The 23,358-nt window shown below is 46.0% G+C and overlaps 1 protein-coding gene across 1 annotated transcript; it reads left to right on the top strand.

The window, feature by feature from the left end:
* The first annotated feature begins 872 nt into the window (after nucleotides 1-872).
* Nucleotides 873-21,875, top strand: PRDX5 (peroxiredoxin 5). The gene is made up of 6 exons (XM_060254451.1): nucleotides 873-1,258; nucleotides 3,424-3,558; nucleotides 6,225-6,356; nucleotides 16,134-16,172; nucleotides 20,337-20,401; nucleotides 21,538-21,875. The coding sequence occupies exons 1-6, from the start codon at nucleotides 1,073-1,075 to the stop codon at nucleotides 21,641-21,643; spliced, it is 663 nt and encodes a 220-aa protein (XP_060110434.1). The 5' UTR covers nucleotides 873-1,072; the 3' UTR covers nucleotides 21,644-21,875.
* Nucleotides 21,876-23,358: the final 1,483 nt, after the last annotated feature.

Raw genomic sequence — 23,358 nt, 5'->3', positions numbered from 1 at the left:
TGCTTTTACTGCCAGATACTAGGTATGTTTACTCAGAAGTAAATTCCAACTGTGTTCAGTAACAGTTGCAAACAACTGAGCAGGCATATGCAAGTCTGAACTTTGTATAGCTTCCCAGCTGGATGGAAGGCATTTTTCTTCCGAAGTAAATTCGCAATAAACTCAACAGAAGAAGAGATTGGATTTATACCCCACCCTTCACTACTCGAATTAGTCTCAGAGCAGTTTACAATCTCCTTCCCCTTCCCACAACAGACATCCTGTGAAGGGGAAGGGGGCTGAGAGAGCTCTGCAGAACTGCTCTTGAGCAGAACAGCTCTGAGAGAATTATGACTGACCCAAGATCACCCAGCTGGCTGCATGTGAAGGAATGGGGATTCAAACCCAGTTCTCCCAGATAAGAGTCCTCATATTTAACCACTGGATCAGGGGTGGCCAAACTCTGACTCGGGAGCCACATGTGGCTCTTTCACACATATTGTGTGGCTCTCAAAGCCCCCAACACCCCATTGGCTGGCTAGGAGAAGGCATTTCTTTTTAAATCACTTCTCCAAGCCAAGTCAGCTGATGGCTTGAAGAATGCATTTAAAGTTGAAGTTGCTTTTTTTCCATTTCTTCCTTCCTCCTCCATCTATTTGCGTTCCTTCTTTGTGGCTGTTAAACTTCTGATATTCATGTCTTGCAATTCTCAAACCTCTGATGTCCATGTCTTGTGGCTCTCAAACATCTGACGTTTATTCTATGTGGCTCTTACATTAAGAAAGTTTGGCCACCACTCCACTAGATTAAATTGGCTAACTAGCGGCCGAAATTTTGCTCACCACTCCCCCTCCAGCTGTTTTTCTATATTTGGGTCATGCCCGGTGGAAGTTCACACACCGTGCAAACTCGGCCGTCAATCGTCGCGCGCAGACCGAGAAAAGTATGCAAATTAGTATGAAGTATGCAAATGAGATTTCCTTTTTCCTCTTCCCTCCCTTTGGGTAGAATCTGAACCGAGGCGCTTGCGCCGCTTAAGAAGCCGGAGGAGGAGGAGAAAGGGGCAAAAGAACTTCAAAGGCTGCGGGTTGCCATGGCAGCTGTCACTCAGGCGATTTCCATGGCAACAGGGTGGAGAGGGGCGGGGGTGTTGTGTTTGGCGCACCGCTGGGGAGCAAGTTCAGGCTCCCACCTGGCAAAAGGCTGGACTGCTTCGACTCAGGCGGTGGTTGTCCGGCGCTCTTTTGGGTCCCGATCGGCGGCCATGGCGGCTCTCAAGGTGAGGCCCGAGGGGAGGGACGTCCGCTCCAGATCTCTATGGGAAAGCCTTAGCCCCTTGCTACCCCATAGAGGGGAAGCACTTCTCGAGGTCCCTGGACTGTACAAGAGGGCCCCATAACAAAGCATACCCCCTCCACCCCATTGTATGCTAGCTCCGGGTCTGTAGGAACCTTGGAGAAAAGAGCAATCGTTAACTCCCCAGAATACCATTTAGAGGCCTTCGTGAGAGTCCCATAGGAGAGAATGTATTCTGCAGACCCAGAGGATACCAGCCTCAGGTCTGTATAATTAGAAACCTTAGAGAACAGGGGTATCCTAGAGACACAGAATACCTGTGCAATAGAAATTTCATAGCAAGGCCACACTGCAAAGCTGGCGGGCCCATAACATACTAATGCTTGGTCCACAACACAGTCAGTCCCCAGAGCAGAGAATGCTAACTCTGGGCTACAGAAGTGTCACATGGAAGGATCTCAGGGGTCGTTTTGTAGAATAGGTGGTGGAGCTCATCCAGGGATTATTATGCAGCTGCACCTACTATTCAATGGACACGGTGGGAAGGAGGAGGTGGAACTCTCAGAAACGTTCAGGAGCTGTGCTCGTGTGAGCTCCCACTGAATCCAAGGCCTGAAGGATCTGATCCCCAGAGTGCCTCACAAAAGCACTCCCTGGGGGTACAGGTCACGCCTGCCAAAGGTCAGCTCAGTGCACTAGACCCTAATGGAAATACTCTAGATCAGGGGTCCCCAGCCTTTTTGAGCCTGCACGGTAATTTGAAATTCTGACATGGCATGCTGGGTGCAGCCACAAAATGATCACCTCAGTTTAACTTCTGCCACACAATGCGAGTCCTTGTGCTGTGGTGCCAGTTGCTGCCGAAATGATATCTGTAAACATCTGGATAGCTAATCACAAGCCCTGCTGGGCAAAAGCTCTACCTGGCCCCACCCACTTCCTAAAAACACTTGGCAGATGCCAGAAAAGGTGTTGGTGGGTGCCATAGCATCCATGGGAACCCCAGTTGTGGACCCCTGCTCTAGGTATCCAGAACCCCTGACAGATCAACATGGTACCAATTGTCCATTGAGTGATATATAGCCAGGCCCTTGGCTCCTGTAAAATGGTGTGTCAAACAAGCCCTCTTCCTGCTTCACAAAACTGCTTTACAGGCCCTAAACAACCTGGCAGAGCTTTGTTAGAAGAAACCCCACACAGAATGCAAACCTTCCACCACTGTCTTCCTTCAGCAGGTGAAAATTCTTTCGGTTTCATCCAGTGGTCCCTCAGTAATCCTCTCCTTTTTACCCTCTGTTTTAGTTGCTGACCTTGTGTTGTTATGTAGGTATTTTCCTTTTGGTTTTATTTCGTTGTGTTTTTATATTTTAAGTGTTAGCTGCCTTGGTAGCCCTGATTGGGCAGAAAAGCAGGATATAGATTTTGTAAGTCAATAAATAAACCTGACTACAGTCCTGCAGAACTGCCATTTCCTTCCTCCCTCAAATCTTTATTCCTACCTTTCTTCTTTTACAAGCCGCCAATGCAGTTAACAGTTTAAAATACACAATGATAAATGCACATTTTAAAACCATTTGAATTACCTGCGCCTCCCCAAACTGACTTCATTAAAATAATGTTTAAAAAAAATAATTAAAATACATACAAAATATAAAAAATAGCAACTAAAACATTGGTTGGAAAGGCAGGATCATTGAAAGAATGCCAAGCAAAACAAAAAAAAGTCTTCACGCACTGGTGGAAGACAGCAATGGAAGGGGACAGATTAGTCTCTCTGGAGAGAAAGTTCTAGAGTTTCGGTGCCACTGAGAAGGCTGTCTCCCAGGTTGCCAACCACCTAATCTCAGAAAGTAGGGGCACCTAAAGCAGGGCCTCTGAAGATGACCATAGTGGTCAGGCGGATTCATAAGGGAGCAGATGGTCCTTCAGGTATGTTGGTCCCAAACCATACAAGGGTTCATGGACATCCATGACCAAGGGCCAAAAAAGCCTTATAGCCTTTTGGGATTTGGGTCTTTATTTGTTTATTTTGGGTTTTTTAATGGGGAGGAGCCTAAATATGATGAGATTTCCCTGCTCTCTAAGTAGCAGTGCTATTACACTTGGAAAGAAGTCTCACAGGTCTGAAACCTTTGCTTCCCTCAATAGGTTGGAGATAAGCTCCCCAGCGTGGAGGTCTATGAGGGAGACCCAGGCAACAAGGTGAATTTGGCCAGCCTCTTCAAGGGCAAGAAAGGGGTCCTTTTTGGAGTGCCTGGAGCATTCACCCCGGGTTGCTCAAAGGTAAGGCCTGGATGAGGGGTGCCATTTCTTGATGCTGTCCCAATCCTTCAAATCGAGACTTGACGGAATAAAACAAGTGGTGTGAGAAACCCAGATTGACAATTAAAAAAATTATTTTTTGCAGTCAGGCCAGGGCTCTGATCCTCTCTAAATTCATTGAGAGCCAGTTTGGTGTAACGGTTAAGAGTGGCAGACTCTAATCTGGAGAAGCAGGTTTGATTCCCCACTCTTCCACATACAGCTGCTGGGTGACCTTGGGTCAGTCACAGTTCTTGAAAAAGCTGTTCTCTTAAGAGCAGTTCTCGAAAGAGCTCTCTCAACCCCGCTTACCTCACAGGGTGTCTGTTGTGGGAAGGGAAAGGAGACTGTAAGCCGCTCTGGGATTCCAAATGAAGGGTGGGGTATAAATCCAATCTTTTCTTCTTCATCCTTCAAGAACAGCAGGCCAAGCTTGGCTAAGATTTGAGATGAGGTCAGGCCTCATTTTGGGCAGGAGCTCACAGGAGCAGAGTTGCAGAAGCTCTAAATTTTATTGTGCTTGCTTTCTTTCCCCCCCCCCCCCCAAAAAAAAAAAATTTGCTTCTGGGCTCCATTGTTCAAACTTCCTGTGATAATTTTGCTGAACTCTAAAATCTGACAAACTTTCTAATATTTATTCCCCACAAAAAATGAGAAAATAACCAACACATATAAAGCAGAGAGATGGAAATCTTCATCATGCCACTGTGGCCACAGAGGAAAAAATAATGCAAAAAGTATGATTGGAGTAAGGTTTTTTTAAATATGACAATTATAATTCAAGAAGCATTTTAAGGTAGGTAGATGCTGAGCTGATATAATTTAGTACACTTTCTGGTGATGTCAGGGGAGTGTGGCATATGCAAATGAGATGGAAATGAGGTGTGCTGATGAGCTCTGGCACCCCTTTTTCTACAAAATAACCCCTGGATGAGGTCCATACTCGGCAGTCGTTCCTGACAGGTAAAGTAGTGCCGTTAATGTACCTTGGGCTCCTCACTGTTAAATATGTGCCACTTGAACCCCCGTGGGGTTTTTCCCCAAAAATCCTCCCAATTTCTTCTGCAAATCTAGCCATTTCATCTGCGCCATATGGGCCCAGCTTTCTTTCTGAGTGAGGACATCAGTCGGAATGCTTTCTTCACAGTTTTAAAGAACAGTTGGCTGACTGTTCTCTCTCTCTCTCTTTTTTTTTTAATTAATGAGATCTGGTTGCTGACAGAAGAAAAAAATGTGTACCAACCAATTGGAAACTTAAGCGACAGCTGCTTGAAATGTGCTCTGGGATGGCTGGTGCGTTATGGCGATGATGCCACAGCGCCCCTAAAAACCCTAATCGTGCATCTACCTACGCTGCTATTTCATGTTTCCGTAGAATGTACAAAAAAAAGTGAGAGGTGCCAGAAGAGAACCTGGTAGAGGGGAAAATTTCAGGGAGAGTTCCTGCTGTGCTTGCCTCTTAGTTTGTACCGCTCACCTACGGCGAGGAAACATTGCTTCCAGGTGGCTATGCAAGGAAATGGTGTTCGTTTTCCATTCTTCCTCAACTACAAATTTCTGTGTTATATATAGGCATGCAGGGTATAAACTAGGGCTGCCCAACCTTTTCCAGCCTGCAGGCACCTTTAAAATCCTGACACAGGGTGGGTGAGCACAACTACAAAATGGCTGCCGACCATTTTCTACAAAAAAAAGCACCCAGCAGGAGCTCATTTGCAAATTAGGCCACACCCCCTGACACCCAACCAGCTGGAACTACATTCCTGTAGTTCCCTGGCTGCTGCAGGAAGCAGAGCCTAACACAGAGAGGAAGCCCAAGTGCAGTGGAGAAGTGGGGTAATTTAAAAATACATTGGAAAAGAGGTCCAGGTGTTGGTCTGAAGCTGTAGAAGAGAGTCCACTGGTGCCTTTTAAGACCAACAAAGTTTTATTCAAGGTATGAGCTTTCATGCACAGGCATACTTCTTCTTCAGATAAAATGCAACGGAAGAAAAACATTCAAGCTTATACACAGGGCTGAAAAGCAGATTAGCAAATTGAAACGAAGACATTTTCTGAGACAAAACAGCAACAAGCCAAGTGTTCAGGGTCAACAGCTGTATGGATCCAATTAAGGAGGAACAATGGTTGATGCAATAAATATGTCAAAAGAGGAGTGAGGGAGAATAAAATCAACACTGGGGGGGGGGGGATACCTGTGCCTGAAACAACTGTACTTTAACCTGCACAGCCAGTCAAAAGCCCTGCTGGGTGAGACCCCCTTGTGGCCATCTCCACTTTCTAAAAACACTTAGGCACCAGGAAAGGTGTTGGTGGGCACCGTGGCGCCCATGGGCACCAGGTTAGGGACCCGTGGTATAAACTAAAATGGGGTTGTCTACAAGACCTTCTGAGTGAGTCATACCAAATAAGTGGGGTGGGAGTTCTTGATTCTCTCCCCCTCAGCCAATTTGTTTTTTATCTAGAGCAGATCCTCATGGGTATTGCAAAAAAGACTGAGGTCACATATGTGAAGGGAAAGCACTTTGTAAATATTACATTGTTGTAAAATATCCTATTCATTATTTCTCTCCCCCCCCCCCCCAATTCCCTTTCGGTTGCATCATCTCTGAAGATGATCACTTCTTCTCTCTCCTTCCCTCCCCCAGACCCACCTCCCAGGCTACGTGGAGAAAGCTGGGCAGCTGAAGGGCAAAGGGGTGGAGATCATCGCCTGCCTCTCGGTCAACGATGTCTTTGTCATGAACGAGTGGGGAAAAGCTCATCACGCTGAGGGCAAGGTGAGGGCAGAACAGATCTCAGTGTCAATCAGAAATGCAAGTTTCTCATCTTTTGAGTTACAGAGACCCACTAAAAAGCATTGCAGGCATGGCTTAATGTAATCTCAGAGGACGGGAGAGCCACAAAGACCGATTCTGTGGACCTGGGCCTTTTGTGTCGTGTGTTAAGCGCCATCTGATCACTTCTGACTTACGGTGACCCTATGAATTATTGTCCTCCAAGTGTTCTATCATTAATGTTGGGATAAATAAATGCACAGAGATGATGGATCGTTCATATTCAGTGGAAGCTCTTTATCTATCTATGTATTTATTTAACTTGTATCCCGCCTTCCCTGCCGAAGCAGGCTCACAGTGGGTACCATTTGTGGATGTTCTCTCCCCTCATTGGTGGATCTGTATGATATGGGATGTAAAAGGAAGATACAAATGATCTTAAGGGACCCTTCACATCCGGGTCACTTGCTTTTTGAGATCTTACCGTCAGGTAGGCAATATAGAGTGTTGAAGGCTAAGACAAATAGATTCAAGGGCAGCTTCTATCCAAGTGCCGTGGTTAGGCTAAATGCAGGGTTATGAATGGTTATTTGTTTTTAGATGCATTTAAATGGTCTATGTATATGTCCTTTTGTGGGTGTTGATGCGTTGGTATGTTTGTGGAAGAGCACCTCATTTCGTTGCTCTCATTTTCTTTTTTTGAGAACAATGACAATAAATTTATCTTTCAATAAATTTATCTATCTATAAAGGAAGGGGAATAACTTTGGGAGATAAAATAAAATAGCAAATGGTTAAAAGGCGGCTACATAACAGTCTACAGTAAGCTTACGTAAAATGTGCGGCGGTGACTGCTGCAACAAACATACAAGCTGGTAGCCAGGTGCAGGCAGGTGTGAGAGGCTAGCAGGTGGGCAGGTGGCTAAAGAACAGTTAGCCTCTAGAGAGAATGTTTTTTTCATCCCCCAAGTGGCAAGGCGGCGTGAATTGCTGCCTGCTTTGAGAATGAATGCAAACCACCAATCGGTGCAGCAGCCATTCCTAAACAACGTGATGGCTCTGAGCAAGAGAGCCAGTTTGGTGTAATGGTTAAGCGTGCGAACTATTATCTGGGAGAACTGGGTTTGATTCCCATTCCCCGCTCTTCCACTTACAGCTGCTGGAATGGCCTTGGGTCAGCCATAGCTCTCGCAGAGGTTGTCCTTGAAAGGGCAGCTGCTGTGAGAGCCCTCTCAGCCCCACCCACCTCACAGGGTGTCTGTTGTGGGGGAGGAAGGGAAAGGAGATTGTGAGCCGCTCTGAGACTCTGATTCAGAGAGAAGGGTTGGGTATAAATCTGCAGTCGTCTTCTTCCTTTTCTACATTCCTAACCAGAAGAAAACTGAACACTGGCCAACCACAATATTGTTAAAATAAAACCACCCAACTTCATCAGGCACACCAAGTAACACAGGATTGACTCTGAGCCAGATTATCCTTCCAGGTCAGGTCTGTTGGAATAAAACAAATACATTAACCTCATAATGGCTAAATTAGATCTTGCTTTATCCTAACAGTTAAGGGCTCAGATGTTGCAAACTGTGGACCTTCATTGAGTTAGGGCCCTGAATAGGGGTTTTCCTTTTGTTTTGGAGCACAGCTGCATTTTACTTATTTGCTTATTTATTGGGAGGGACAGTGGCTCAGTAGTAGAGCATCAGCTTGGTAAGCAGAAGGTCCCAGGTTCAATCCCCGGCATCTCCAACTAAAAAGGATCCAGCAAATTGACGTGAAAAACCTCAGCTTGAGCCCCTAGAGAGCTGCTGCCAGTCTGAGTAGGCAATACTGACTTTGATGGATCGAGGGTCTGATTCAGGATAAGGCAGCTTATGTGTTCATATATGTACTTATTTGCAGTACCAGACAATAGGGTGAAAAAATGTGAAATGCTTGCAGTAAAACCCATGCAGAATTTGGCAGTGAAGGGTTGGGTTGGATAGAGATTAGGAGCAGTGAAACTCTGTCTACACCCAGAGAGGTGCAAAGATCAGCCCTGGCAGAGTATAAATCCCTCCCCCAACTGCAGCCTTGGCTCTCCTAGGTCCCGTGTCTCCAGATCGCTGGAGGCTCTTAATTAAGCAAGGCCTCTTCTTCTTTCAAGTCTGTTAACAAACTGGAGGAGTAGGAGAAAAAGGAGGGTAAAGTTAACGGGGCCAGAGGGAATGTTTTTTTCATCCCCCAAGTGGCAAGGCGGGGTGAATTGCTGCCTGCTTTGAGAATGAATGCAAAGCACCAATCTGTGCAGCAGCCATTCCTAAACAACGTGATGGCTCTGAGCAAAAATAAACTGTGTAGCATGCTAGCAAAAAAGGTTGCCTGCTACAACTCTATGTGATTTCCTTCTCCAGCCTCACCTCTTGGTCATCCAGTTCTTCAGGGGAGGGGAGGAGGCAGGGAATTCTGCCATAACTTCACAGGTGATAAAACATTTACAGAGCAATCCTAAGAACACTTTCTGGGAGGAAGCCCCATTGAATTGACCTGGATAGGATTCCAAGTAGACCTACTTAGGGTGGAACTGTTAGGTACTCCAGACACAGAGAACCTGCCTTTGCAGAGAGGACAGATTACTACTACTACTACTACTTATACCCCACTTTTCTCTCAGTATGGCTTACGCTATTCTCTTCCATTTTATCCTCGCACAGCCAACCCTGTGAGGTAGGTTTGGCTGAGAGTGTGTAACAGGCCCAGGGGAGGGATGCTCCGTGCTCAGTGGTAGAGCATCTGCTTGGTAAGCAGAAGGTCCCAGATTCAATCCCCGGCATCTCCAACTAAAAAAGGTCCAGGCAAGTAGGCGTGAAAAACCTCAGCTTTAAACCCTGGAGAGCCGCTGCCAGTCTGAGTAGACAATACTGACTTTGATGGACAGAGGGTCTGATTCAGGATAAGGCAGCTTCGTATGTTCAAAGTCACCCAGCAAGCTTCCATGGCAGACCAGGGATTTGAGCCTGGGTCTCCCCAGATCCTAATTCAGCACTCTAACCACTGTACCACACTGTTATTTGTGGGCTCTGAAAGCATGGAAGAGGGGAGTGTGCTTTCTAGGGTTGGGGTTTTTTTTGTATTTTTTATGTGCATGAATGTGTGGGTGCACCTGGAAGTCGTGGTATCCTCTGGTGACCGACCCCTACTGGTGGCATGTAGGATATTAGGAGAGATGGCTTAATAAAGCCTGTTTCTACCTCCGGTATTCCAAGGAGGCCTCCCATCCAAGTACTTTCCAGAGTCGATCCTCCTTAGCTTCCGAGATCTGACGAGATCGGACTTGCCTGAGTTACCCAAATCAGGGCTTTTCCAGTTGTCATTTGACAGGGAAGGGTGCCACAGTGATTGGAAATTTCCAGAAATGCTGCCTTGCAGACTTCATCATGCGCAGACAAATCCAAAGGGATTTCCCCCCTGTTTTGTTTAAAAATTTGTCATTCATGACTTCTTGCCTAGCTGTGAAGGAAACTGAAGCAAGAATAAGTTGGCAATACGAATGGTGGGGGATGAGGACTGAGTCCTGAGAAACCTCTCCCAAAAGAGTTTTCCCCCTTCTGGGAAGGAATTTCTGGTCTGCCTTCTGGGAAAGTGACTTGATGCATGATTGCGTAACTCTGAGAGCAACTGTTCTAGCCTACACTGCATTTCATTCATTGTGCAATGGCCAAACCAGGAGACTTTAGAACAGGGGTGGGGAACCTTTTTTCTGCCAAGGGCCATTTGGATATTTATAACATCACTTGCGGGCCATACAAAATTATCAACTTAAAAAACAGTGCTCCACCGAGAGAGAACTATTTAGGCTGGCAAAATTAATGTAAATAATTGTTTTTCTATTTGGAGTCATGTGGGGAGAGCCTAATTTGGCACGCACCTCCCCCCTGACCCACCGCCCTAGGCAAATGCCTAGGTCCAGGACTTTTTTTGTAGAAAAAGCCTAGCAGGAACTCATTAGCATATTAGACCGCTTTCCCTAATATTAGCATATTAGGTCACACACTCATTAGCATATTAGGCCACACTATCTGGGATAATCAAGTGCAAATTGAACTGGTGGTAGCTGGCTCCCACCCTCCCTTCATGCAGAAACTGCAGCTGCTCCCAGAACGAGTGAGAGAGAAAGAAATGGTGGAAGAAATAGAAAGAAAGGAAAATAATGAAATTGGGGGGGAGGAATAAAGGGGAAAAAAGAAATGTGGGGAAGAAATGGAAAGAAAGGGAAATAAAGAAATGGGGGGAAGAAAGAGTAATGAAGGAAAATAAAGAAAGGGGAAAAGAAAGGGTTTGGCCATTGCACAATGAATGGAATGTGGCATAGGCCAGAACAGTTGCTCTCAGAGTTACACAAAAAAAAGCCCTAACTGTTTCCAGCAGCATCCACATATGAATTCACATGAAGCTGTCTTATACTGATGTAGACCTCATCAAGGTCAGTCTTGTTTACTCTAACTGGCAGCAGTTCTCTGGGATCTCAGGTAGAGGTCTTCCACATTACCTGTTACCTGACCCTTTTAGCTAGAGGCGCCAGGGATTGAACCTGGGGCCTCCTGCACGCCAAGCAGAAGCTCTTCCGCAGAAGTCTAAGTGAGATGATCCGGAGATTATTTTATTGCATATCGATATGCAAGGAGGAAAAACAACTTTTATCTCTCTATACCAACATCTTCCCTGAGTTTTTCCTCAGCTCTCCTTCAGAAAACATATTTATACAATTTTGATAACAAAACAGGTATAGTCAATGGGTCACAAAATTCACGCTTTTGGCCCTTTGTGATATCTCATTGGTCAGATGAACCCCATCTCCAATTTTAGAAATGAAAGATCACCCAGGATGAAATAATTCCCTTTGGGGCTCTTTTGATCTGTACCCCCGATTCCTGCTTCCCTGGCATCTGGGCGGAACTCTGTGGTTATGGTGGTCGTCTGAGAATGTGCGGATAGCCAAGGGATGTTGTTCAGGTTCTTTGTTTAGGTTTTCGGCTCAGTTCCAGAGAATAAGCAAAATCTCGGCTCTGTGGGGTTGTTCTGACCTGCAAGCCTGAAGGCTTTTTCCCGGTGGTAGGAAAATCGTTTACTTTTCAGTGAAGGAATATGACCTTCAGTGAGGAATGTTTATATTTTCAGGAGGAACAAAGCCCTCTAGCCTCTGACAGTACTGTAAAATGCTTTGCAATATACTTTTGGCCATTCAAGTAAAACTGATTCCTGAGTGTTAAGACAGGCTACATAATTAAAGTTAATGCAATGTGCTTGGCACTCTGTACATGTTCTAGTGCAAATCTAAATCTACATTCTACATGCTCATCGCTACTTACCGCTCCCTTTCTTCCCCCACCGACATATTCCGTATCCGCCTGTGCATCCACCCCGTCTGCTTACGATCCATCTCATCTCCCATGCTCATAGTCAACTGTGTGTCCTTTCCTCCATACCACTGAATACCCATGCATGAATATACATGAAGCTGCCTTATACTGAATCAGGCTATTGGTCCATCAAGGTTAGTATTGTCTACTCAGACTGGCAGCGGCTCTCCAGGGTCTCAGGCTGAGATCTTTTTCATCACTTACTGCCTGGTCCTTTTAACTGGAGGCAGGGCCGGCGGATGGGAGTAGGCCAAGTAGGCGGCTGCTTCGGGTGCCACTTGGCTTAGGGGCACCAAGAGGCGCCCCCTCTCCCCACGTCCCTGTCGTCCTTTGCCGGGGTCTCCCGAGGCTCGGGAGGCCACAGCAAAGTTGGGGGAGGGGGTTTGACAGTGACGTCATCAGTGCGTGCACGAAAATAATGCTGGGGAGGCATAGAAGCAGGTTTGGCCTAGGGGCACAGGCACCCCTAGCCCCGGGCCTGACAGGAGGTGCCGGGGATTGAACCTGGAACTTTCTGCATGCCAAACAGATGCTCTACCACTGAGCCGCAGCCCCTCTCCGCTGAGCAGTGAGTGTGGCCGAGAGTGCTGCTTTAGTAACCTGAAGGAGCTCTGTTTACACTACTCAAACACTTTCCCTGGTGATGCTGGGCAGCCCAGATAGTCAGGAGCACAGGAAGCGGAATGCTTGCAAATGAGAGGGCAAACAAAAGGCATGCAGACAGTTGGCCAAGGGAGCATACCCTACCTCGAGGCATGCTGCTGGCAGCTTTGCCTCCTCCCTTGTTTGTGTCTCTCCTGCCCTGTTTGGTATGCAGAGGTAGATGGCCTGTGAATGCGAGGGTTCCATTTAGCTGTCCTTGCTAACTGCTTATGATAGACCTCTCTGCCTATCCTTCTTTGCTGCCCTTCCTCCAAGGAACTTGGACAGAGAGAGTGTGCAGTTCTCCCTTCCTGGTTTATTCTTGTAATGGTTGTAAGCAGTGGTGGAAAGTGCAGTCAAGTCACAGCTGACTTAATGGGAACCTTGTAGTGTTTTCAATGCAAGAGATGTTCAGTATTGGTATTCTTTGGAGGTATTCTTTGGAGGCTTCCCAGCCAGATACTAGCTAGAGCCAACCAACCAACCCTCTTGGCTTCTGAAATGTGATAAGATCAGGCCACCCTGATGCTAGATAGGATACTATCTAACACATGGAATTCACTGCCACAGGAGGTGGTGGCAGCTGCAAGCATAGACGGCTTCAAGAGGGGATTGGATAAACATGAATCAGAGGTCTATCAGAGGCTATTAGCCACAGGGTATTGTTGGAACTCTTTGTCTGGGGCAGTGATGCTCTGTATTCTTGGTGCTTGGGGGGGGCACAGTGGAAGGGCTTCTAGTGTCCTGGCCCCACTGATGGACCTCCTGATAGCACTTGGGGTTTTTTTGCCACTGTGTGACACAGAGTGTTGGACTGGATGGACCATTGGCCTGATCCAACATGACTTCTCTTATGTTCTTACTATTTATGTAATTTTGTGCTGCTTAATGTATCATGTGAATAATTATGCTATGCTTCTGTTCCTTCTTGTGGTTCCAAACTTCCAAAACCCTAATGCATTAGTTAATGAATGTCCCATTTTTGTGATTATATCGGCTCACTATGTCTAATCAGACTTGAGTAAGAAAGGCGGATTATAAATAACATAAATAAAACACAACAATGACCCTGTGAAGTAGATTAGACGGAGAAAGTAGGACGCGCCCAGTAAGAGGTGGGATTTGAAGCCAGGTCTCCCAGAATCTAGTTTGACATTCTAAACCACTACAAGGGCATCTCCATGAAAATGTCTAATCCTTTTTTTCATTTTTGAAGTCATATCAGCGAGTAGATATTGTTGCCTCCCAAGATGGTGGGTTCCAGAAGTTAATTATGTGTTTGTGCAAAGAATGTCTTCGTTTTGCCTGCACTGAACATATCACTGATCAGCTGCATTGGCTGTCCCTGCTCCGTGGACCGGTGCACCTGTGCCATGCATTCATTCATCCCATTCACCCTTGAGGTTTTAAGATGTATATTTAAAATGCCTTGCATGCTGGAGCAACGGGCATAATGTTTGGTTCAGCGCTTAAAGCCTGAGGTTTTGCAGTGAGCTTGGAACATCCGCTGTTCCTCCCATCCCAGCAGCTGCTAAAATCCATCAGTGGCATTTGTCATATGCTTACAGTGTATTTTCAAGTGCGCAATTCATGCATTTCACAGTGCTTCCTCCAGCACAGAAGTACAGCACAGCTCAGTGGCTGAGAGAATGAACCAAAATATAGGTGGTCTTTGGTTATTATTATTTATTTCATTTTTACCCCATCTTGCTCCCCGATGAGGAGCCAAGGTGGCTTACAGCATTCTCCTCTCCTCTATTTTTCCTCACAACAACCCTGCAAGGTAGGTTAGGCTGAGTGTGTGTGACTAACTGAAGATCACCCAGCAGGCTTCCATGGCAGAGTGAGGATTCATATTTGGGTCTTCCAGATCCTAATCTTGACACCCTAACCACTATACCAGGAGTAGCCAAACTGTGGCTCGGGAGCCACATGTGGCTCTTTCACACATATTGTGTGGCTCTTGAAGCTCCCTCCATCCCATTGGCTGGCTTGGAGAAGGCATTTGTGTCTTTAAATTACTTCTCCAAGCCAAGCCAGCCTGTGGCTTCAAAAATGCATTTAAAGTTGCTTTCATTCCACCTCTCCCTCCCCAATCTTCCTTCCTTCCTTCCTTCCTTCCTTCCTTCCTTCCTTCCTTCCTTCCTTCCTTCCTTCCTTCCTTCCTTCCTTCCTTCCTTCCTTCCTTCCTTCCTTCCTTCCTTCCTTCCTTCCTTCCTTCCTTCCTTCCTGTGCCTCTCAGACATCTGACGTTGTGGATCTCAAACATCTGACATTTATTTTAGTTGGCTCTTACACTAAGCAAGTTTGACCATTCCTGCGCTATACTTTGCTGCACTATACTTTGCTGGTTGGCTCTTAGTGTTACCACAAACTCACCGAGCGGCCTTAGGCAAGCCATTCTGCCCCAGTCCCTATCAGTATTTCTTTATTCAGTATTCTTTATTCAGTATTCAGTATTTCTTTATCAGTATTCATTTAAAAGCTTGGAATCAGCTGGAGAGATACCTCCGTCACATTTGCTGAAGGCTTCCACAGAAAAGGTGGGTGTTGAAACCGGGTTTGGAGAGAGGTTGCATCACGCAGATGATCCGGAAGGCATTTCTCAGGCATAATCATTCATTCTGTCAAGGCCATCTTTACATCCTCACCCATATTAAAACATAAGCCCAGTAGCATCTTAGAGACCAACACTATTTTCAGGGTATACACTCTCGAGAGTCAAATTTCCCTTCAGATCTGACCAGGGCTTTTTTTGTAGCAGGAACTCCTTTGCATATTAGGCCGCACACCCCTGATGTAGCCAGTCCTCCAAGAGCTTACAGTAGGCCCTATACTAAGATCCCTGTAAGCTCTTGGAGGATTGGCTACATCGGGGGTGGGGTGGGGCCTAATATGCAAAGGAGATTCTGCTACACAAAAAGCCATGGATCTGACTATTGTACCCTGGGAAATCTTGAAGGTGCTGCTGGACTTGAATTTTGCTCTTCCACGGTAGACCAACACAGCTTCCCACCTGAAACTAAAGCCATAATATTAATTGATTTGCACTTTGCACATGCTCAAAAGGCCCACTTTTGATTACTACTTTATGGGTCCCAATGTGAAGGCCTGGTTGGAGGTTTGCTGCCTAGTTAGAATTCAGCTCTGGGGAGAGGAGTTAGAGTAGGGGGCCTTCAGACTCCACGAAGAATGCTGACTTTTGGAGCTGAACTTAGCTAGACGCAAGAGGCAAGACCGATTTCCCACTCACCCTATGCCACTCTGAAGTTCCTCTTTTCAGCACGGCATCCTTCCGATTTCCCACTGTCTGCCCCGGGGCTTCAGCAAAAATTGGTGCTTTTGCACAGCAAAGAGAAACTGGTTTTTAGTGGTTTCTCTTTGCTGTGCAAAAACGCTGACGCAAGCTGAAGTGGGAAATCGGAAGGACGCCGCGCTGAAAAGAGGAACGTCAGAGCGGCATAGGGTGAGTGGGAAATCGGTCTTGCCTCTTGCCTCTAGCTAAGTGGCGTAGGGTGAGTGTGAAATCTGTCTAGGCCTTTCTGGACAGTTGCTCTGATCTAGTCCTTTTTAGCCAGCCTGTCTGGTTTGTCTCTTTATGTAGGGATTATAATATTTACCTAGTTTGCTGGTCTGATGGAAGAACTGCAAACACATAATGGGTGTGCTGTGTTTTGAACAGTGATGTGTAAATCCTCTGCAAGCATGATGGTTCTTTTAACTGGTTTTCACTTTCTCTCCTCAGGTGCGGATGTTGGCAGATCCTACAGGGGCATTTGGAAAGGTAGGGAAATGTCTGGCAGCAGAATCTCTTGATGGGTTTTCTGTCTTTTCCTTACTTCATCCTTCTCCCCATCCTGCAGTGCATCTCTAAAGCTCCTCCTCTTTAATTTCGTTGTCTTTAGTAGCTGACAGTGCGAATGACCCTTCTGTACTTATGGCTTTGGAGAACCCCTGCCAGTTAGGGCAGACCAGGTGTCCCCATTGTGGTGTCTGTGAGTGTCGTGGTGCCCATCAACACCTTCCCTGGTGCCCTTCAAAGTGTTTTTAGGAAGTAGGCAAGGCCAGGTGGGGCTTTTGTTCATCAGGGCTTCTGATTGGGCATTGTTGATTAGCTGTACAGATTTTTAAAAATGTTGCTTTGGCAGCACCATCCAACCAGGGCTGGTGCTCAGGTTTTTGGTGCCCTAGGCGAGATGCTTATTAGCTCCCCCCCTCCCCCCGAAGTTTAAAAAAACAGAGAATTGTAGGAGAAATGGAGAACTTGAAACTATTTACATTTTTAATTTACAATTTTTTATTTTAAATTTTATTTTATGTATGTTTCTAATGTTTTAAGTATATAACTGTGTGAAATGTTTAGATTTTAACTATGTAAATTGTGAAATGCTTAAACTTTTATGCTTAATTTTATACTCTTATGTTAGATTTTATATGTTGTAAGCCGCCCTGAGCCACCTGGTGGGAAGGGCGGGGTATAAATTATAAATAAATAAATAAATAATTAAAAAAAATTGTGAGATTAAGCAATAAAAATTGTGAGAATACTACTTGATCCTTTTAGCTGGAGGTGCCAAGGACAAGACCTTCACATAACCATTTCTACTTGATCCTTTTAGTTGGAGGTGCCAGTGACAAGACCTTATGCATGCGAGAAAGATGCTCTACCACTGAGCTATGGCTCCCACCCCATGGCTCTGTTAAAATAGAGTAAGAAGGATGAGTGGCAACATACAACTTAAACAGGAGGAAATCTTTAGAAACTGTAATTGGCTCTTCTTCAGCCTTTACAGTTGATTAATTTAACCCTGCCAGGCTCTGAGGAGTGCATTGTGCCGGTGCCGTCCGCTTTTGCGTTTCCCGAGTCAGTAACAGACCAAGGGAACATGAAATCACCAGGGCAGTATCTGTGCTCCATGGTACCTGCTTTCCATTGGGGAAGGCAGACTCCAAGGAGCACACACACTATGCATGGGGAGAGGGGGCGCCTGGCGGTGCCCCTAGGCCAGGTGGCACCTTAGACGGCCATCTGCTTGGCCTACTCCCATGCACCAGCCATGCAGCCAACACAACACAAGAGTCTTCACTGTGTAACAGAAGGTAAGCTAGGGCAGCCATTTTGTGGCTGGCTCGGCCTCCAGCAGCAGCCATTTTGTGACTGCAGCCATCATGCTGTGTCAGAATTCCAAAGGTGTCCATGGTCTGAAAAAGGTTGGAGCCCCCTGGGATAGACTATATGCTGATATTGGGTTCACTTATTTCCCACAATACGATGTAGTGGTTAGGGACTCAGCGTAGGACCTGGGAGACCTAGATTTGAATCTCCGTTCTGTCATGGAAGCTTGTTGGGTGACCTGGGGCCTGTCACTTCCTCTCAGCCTAACCTACCTCACAGGGTTGTTGTGAGGATTTTATTTTATAAATTTTATTTATTAAAACATTTATACTCAGCCTCTCCTCATAGTTCAAGACAGCTTATAGTAGTTTAAAACATCTTCAGTCAAAACTGAATTAAAAGAAATAGCAAAATCCCAACTTTCCCTGCTTATCCCTTCTTTAAAAGATGTTTGCCATTCAAGCCCCCTGGCAAACATGCAGGCCTTGCAGTGCCTCCTGAAGATCTCCAAGGAGGGATCCCCCCCTCACCTCTTCAGAGAGCCCCTTCCTCAGAGCTACAGCCACGATGGAAAAGGCCTGGGTTCTTGATGATACCAGACAGGCCATGACAGGTGGTGGAATAGCCAACAGGTGGCTGACTGACAACTGTAATTGGCTTGGCACACAGGGACAATGCAATAGAAGAAGAGGAGAATGTTGTAAGAAGAAGATGATGACGACGACTGCAGATTTATACCCCGCCCTTCTCTCTGAATCAGAGACTCAGAGCGACTTATAATCTCCTATATCTTCTTCCCCCACAACAGACACCCTGTGAGATGAGTGGGGCTGAGAGAGCTCTCACAGCAGTCACCCTTTCAAGGACAACTCCTGCGAGAGCCATGGCTAACCCAAGGCCACTCCTGCAGCTGCAAGTGGAGGAGTGGGGAATCAAACCCACTTCTCCCAGATAAGAGTCCACACACTTAACCACTACACCAGACTGGCTCTTGGGAGGAAGAGTGGGGTATAAACGATATAAACAAATGTCACAAAAGTCAGTTTTTCAAATTAAATAAGAACACAAAAAAGAACCCTGCTGGATTAAGGCCACTTAATCCAATGTTCTTTTGCTAGCCACGTCTGAACCCTATGGTTCTGGGAAGCTCACAAGCAAAGCATGTAGGCAGTAGCCTTTCCTTCCGGTTAAACCCCACCCGACACACATACAGCAGCTGGTGTTTGCAGGTGCATGGAGGTTTAATTTGGCCATCGCAGCAAATGCTAGGAGGTGGACTTGCCCTCCCATGAAGACAAATGAGAGAGCCAAGGTGGTGTCATGGTTAAGAGTGGTAGCCTCTAATCTGGAAAAGCCAGGTTTGAATCACTGCTCCTCCACATGAAGCCTACTGGGTGGCCTTGGGCCAGTCACAGTTCTTTCAGAACTCTCTCAGCCCCACCTACCTCACAAGTTGCCTCTTGTGGGGAGAGGAAGAGAAAGGCGATCGTAAGCTGCTTTGAGGCTCCTTAAGGTAGAGAAAAGAGAGGTATAACAACCTACTTCTTCTGCTTCTTGGCAGTGAATTATTTGAGGCACCTTCAATCTGAGGTGTTGTAATGTGAGATGATTTTGGTAGCTGATTCTGCTGACTACACCACAAAATGTGTAGCCAACTATACTTTGTTCCATAGGTCATAAGGACATCTGTATCATCTTGGGCAACCTTGAACTAGGGTCATGGCGGCAATAGGTTATCTTTATTTTGTAACATGACAGGTAGATAGCCATATATATAGATATGACACTGCCTTTTTATTGAATCAGACCTTTGGTCCATCAAGGTTAGTATTCTCTAGTATTGGCTTTCAAAAGTCTCAGGCAGAGAATGGTCTTTCGCATTACCTGAAACCTGATCCTTTTAACTGGAGATGGCAGAGAGAGAACTTGGGACCTTTTGCATGCCAAGAAGATACTCTGCTACTGAGCCATGGGTCTATCAAGAACATAAGAAGAGCTGTGCTGGGTCAGACCAGTGGCCTGTCTAGTCAGTAACCAGATAGTTGCCATAGAGGGTAAAAAAACAACATAGAAGCCAAGGCCTAACCCGAATTCTACCTCTTGAGCATTAGAAAGCCACTTTGGTGTAGTGGTTAAGCGCGTGGACTTCAATCTGGAGAACCGGGCTTGATTCCCCACTCCTCCACATGCACCTGCTGAGTCAGTCACAGTTCTTGAAAAAGCTGCTGTCTTAAGAGCAGTTCTGGAAAGAGCCCTTTCAGCCCCACCTTCCACACAGGGTATCTGTTGTGGGGAGAGGAAGGGAAGGAGCTGATCTGAGTCTTTTGAGTGATGGGCAGGGTGTAAATCCAATCCCTTATTCTCTTCTTACAGTATTCAGAAAATGATTGCCCTTGAATACAGAGGTTCCCTTTCATCATCAGGGCTAGTAGCTATTGATGGACCTGTACTATGTCTGCTCCCCTTTTAAAGCCATCTATGCTTGTGGCCATCACTTCATTATCTGGCCGTGAATTCCACAATGCAATTACCCATTAGTAAAATAAGGACTTCATTTTGTCCATGCTGAATCTGTTACAGTCAACTTCGTTGGGTAGCCGTGATCTTGCTAGGTGACCTTAGGCAGTTGTGGTCTTGATCTCACCACCCTGCAGTTTTGGAAAAATAGTATTGACCTGCATTACAGGGTTGCTGCAAATATTGCAAGAACTTTATTTGTGGGATGTGCTTTGAACATTTGAAAATGTGATACAAAGGCTAAAGAGCAAGTGAACTAAAATCTACTCCCCCATTTCCATATTCTTAAGATGCCTCCCAAATCTCTCTTTATAGGCCACAAACCTGTTGCTGGATAAAGAGCCGCTTCGGGATCTCTTTGGGACTAACCGATCCAAACGGTAAGTAGAATTTCCTGTCATGGGAAGGGGGGGATAATAATTTGCCTCTCCTCAGCCTTGTCCCCATGGGCACTGTGGTGCCTGCCACCATCCTTCCTGGCAGGGGTGGAATTCTAGCAGGAGCATCTTTGCATATTAGGCCACATGCCCCTGATGTAGCCAATCCTCCAAGAGCTTACAAGGCTCTATTTTGTAAGCTCTTGGAGAATTGGCTACATCAGGGTTGTGTGGCCTAATATGCAAATGAGCTCCTGCTAGAATTCCACCCCTGCTTCCTGGATCCCACTTCCTTCTTACCCAAAGTTATCAAGCCATTCCTAAGTTTGCCTGTCTCTCATTGAAGTAGAAATTGCTTCAGAGGAGTTCAGGAGGTATCACTTACAGCTGACTGAATCCTTTTGGAATGTGAAAAAAGTCCTTATTTCTCGATAATGAGCAGAACACATGGAGCTAAAGTGGAAATAGTTTTGGAGACTGAACAGGAGCGCCCATCTGGAAACAGCTACCTCAGTCAGCAGACTAGACTTAGCTTGGAACCTCCCAACATTTTGTGACCAGCCCCGTCTCCCACGATGGCCATTTTGTGGTGGCACCCAGAGCTTTTTTGGATAGAAAAAGTCTAGCAGGAACTCATTTGCATATTAGGCCACACCCCTGACAACCGCATTATTTTAGATAGGGCTTCGTAGGAAAGGCCCAGCAGGAACTCATTTGCATATTAGGCCACACTCCCTGCCACAAAGCCAGCTGGAATTGCGTTCCTCTGTGTTCCTGCTCAAAAAAAAAAAAGAGCCCTGGTGGCACCTATTCTCAAAATTCCAAAAGTGCCCATGTGCTCAACAAGTTTGGGGACCCCTGTTCTAGACCCCAATAAACTTCCACCACCCCTTCCTCTGTGTAAGGCCTCATTTCCCCAAATGGTAGTGTACCTTGCTGAATCAACTGGTATTCAAAAGCACCGCAAGCCTTTGGCTTCTTCAGTCAGAAATAAAGCCACTGTTGGTAGAAAAACAGTAACCTTAGCAGCCGTTCTGGCTTCTAAATAGATTTAATCTCTGTCAGGAATTTTTGTTGTGAAAGCTGTCAGCTCAGCCCAAGCTGTGACGCTCATCCCACCTCTGTCTCCCTCCCTGCAGGTTCTCCATGGTGGTGGACGATGCCGTGGTGAAGGCCTTAAATGTGGAAGAGGATGGGACAGGTCTTACCTGCAGTTTGGCCACCAGCATTGTCTCCCAGCTCTGAATCCCAGAGGTTGTCACACCTCCTCCATCTGAAGAGCGACACTACCCACCAACCCCTCTGCATGGCTCTCAGGTGGAAGGAGCGGCACACCCAGATGCCACGCACAAACCATAGGACACAGTATAAGCTGCTCCCCAGGGAGAAGGATGCTTTATTTAGCTGCTTTAACTTCAGCTCTGGAAGTTCAGTATTTTTGGGTATAATCATCTGAAATAAAGCTACATGGAATTAACCACTGAATTAATTTTTGTTTTTACACCAGCCTTGCATCCATTAGACATTAACAGGCCATAAGATGACTCTTTGTTTTTTTTCCCCAAAACACCTTACAGTGAGGGCTGAACTAGATATTACAGTGGCTGTAAATCCAACCTGTTGCCACCAATGTCATTTCAGAGAAGATTTGGTCATTGAATAATGCTGTGAGCACAGTAGAGACCATGAGACCTTGCTCCCCCTCCCCCCTGGTGCCTTTTCAGATACCAAAAGAGTCTGTTTCAGTACTTGAAAAGGCCAGGGAGGGAGCAAGGCCTCCTGGCTCCTTCATGCTACGAGACTGGACAGGACTGGGTCTTCGTGGCATTTTTTTTTAAATGGCTAAAATCTTCTCTAAAATATCCCCCATAACGTCTAGTTTGGTTTTCATAAATGGCTGTATTCTGATCTCAAAAGCTCAGTCTTGGATTTCTTCATGAGTGCAAGAGGCGGGGTTTACCCTTAAGCTGACATGCTCCCTTCCTTCATTCCTTCGTGTGTAGAGTCTATATTGAAAACTTCCTAGTTTGAAAGAAACTGTGAGGGAGGATAGAGGGAGCGTAGGAGCCCAAGGATAAAGCCTGATTGTTCCTGTCATGAAGGAACCAGAGACTGTTTGTTTGTTTTGACATCCTAATGCAGCCTGTCTGAAATGATAACATCTAAGAAGGCCAAAATCAGAAACCCACACACAACCCAGTCAGCAGTGCTATAAAAAAAGGCCTATAGATTTAAATAGAAAACCAATAGCAGCATTGTATGCAGGAAAAATACCCTCAAACAGAAGAGCTGTAAACTGATGTCAGAAGTCAGCATCAAGAGATCTAGGGTAGGGTATTTCAGAGTTTTATGCACACACATACACCATGACAAAAAACTGGCCTTGTTTTCTTTGTTCACAGCAAGCGGAATATGCAGGCAAATCTCTCAAAGAATTGTGTGGAAAATGGTAAAATGTATTAAGGCTGAAATAATTAAATGGATAATTAGGGGATTCTTGGCCTGGGAGTAGTACATGTGAAAAGGATCTCTGGATTAAACATGAGGCAGACATATGAAACTGCTGCAGAAAAGGCTTGTGCAGTTTTAAATGCATTACGAAAAGTGTAATATCCCAGTCATGATAAGTAATAGTTCCACTCTCCTCTGCACTTAAAAAAGGTAAACGTAGTCCCCTGTGCAAGCACCAGTCGTTTCCGACTCTGGGGTGACGTCGCATCACGATGTTTTCACAGCAGACTTTTACGGAGTGGTTTGCCATTGCCCTCCCCAGTCATCTACACTCCCCCCGCCAACAAGCTGGGTACTCATTTTACCGACCTCGGAAGGATGGAAGGCTGAGTCAATCTTGAGCCAGCTAGCTGAACCCAGCTTCCACTGAAATCGAACTCCTGTCGTGAGCAGAGAGTTTGACTGCAGTACTGCAGCTTTACCGCTCTGCACCACGGAGCTCTCCCCTC

This window comes from Heteronotia binoei, chromosome 1, assembly GCF_032191835.1.
Source record: "Heteronotia binoei isolate CCM8104 ecotype False Entrance Well chromosome 1, APGP_CSIRO_Hbin_v1, whole genome shotgun sequence".
NCBI lineage: Eukaryota > Metazoa > Chordata > Lepidosauria > Squamata > Gekkonidae > Heteronotia > Heteronotia binoei.
The sequence above is the reverse complement of the archived record's forward strand: the minus strand, read 5'-3'. Positions and strand labels throughout refer to the sequence as shown.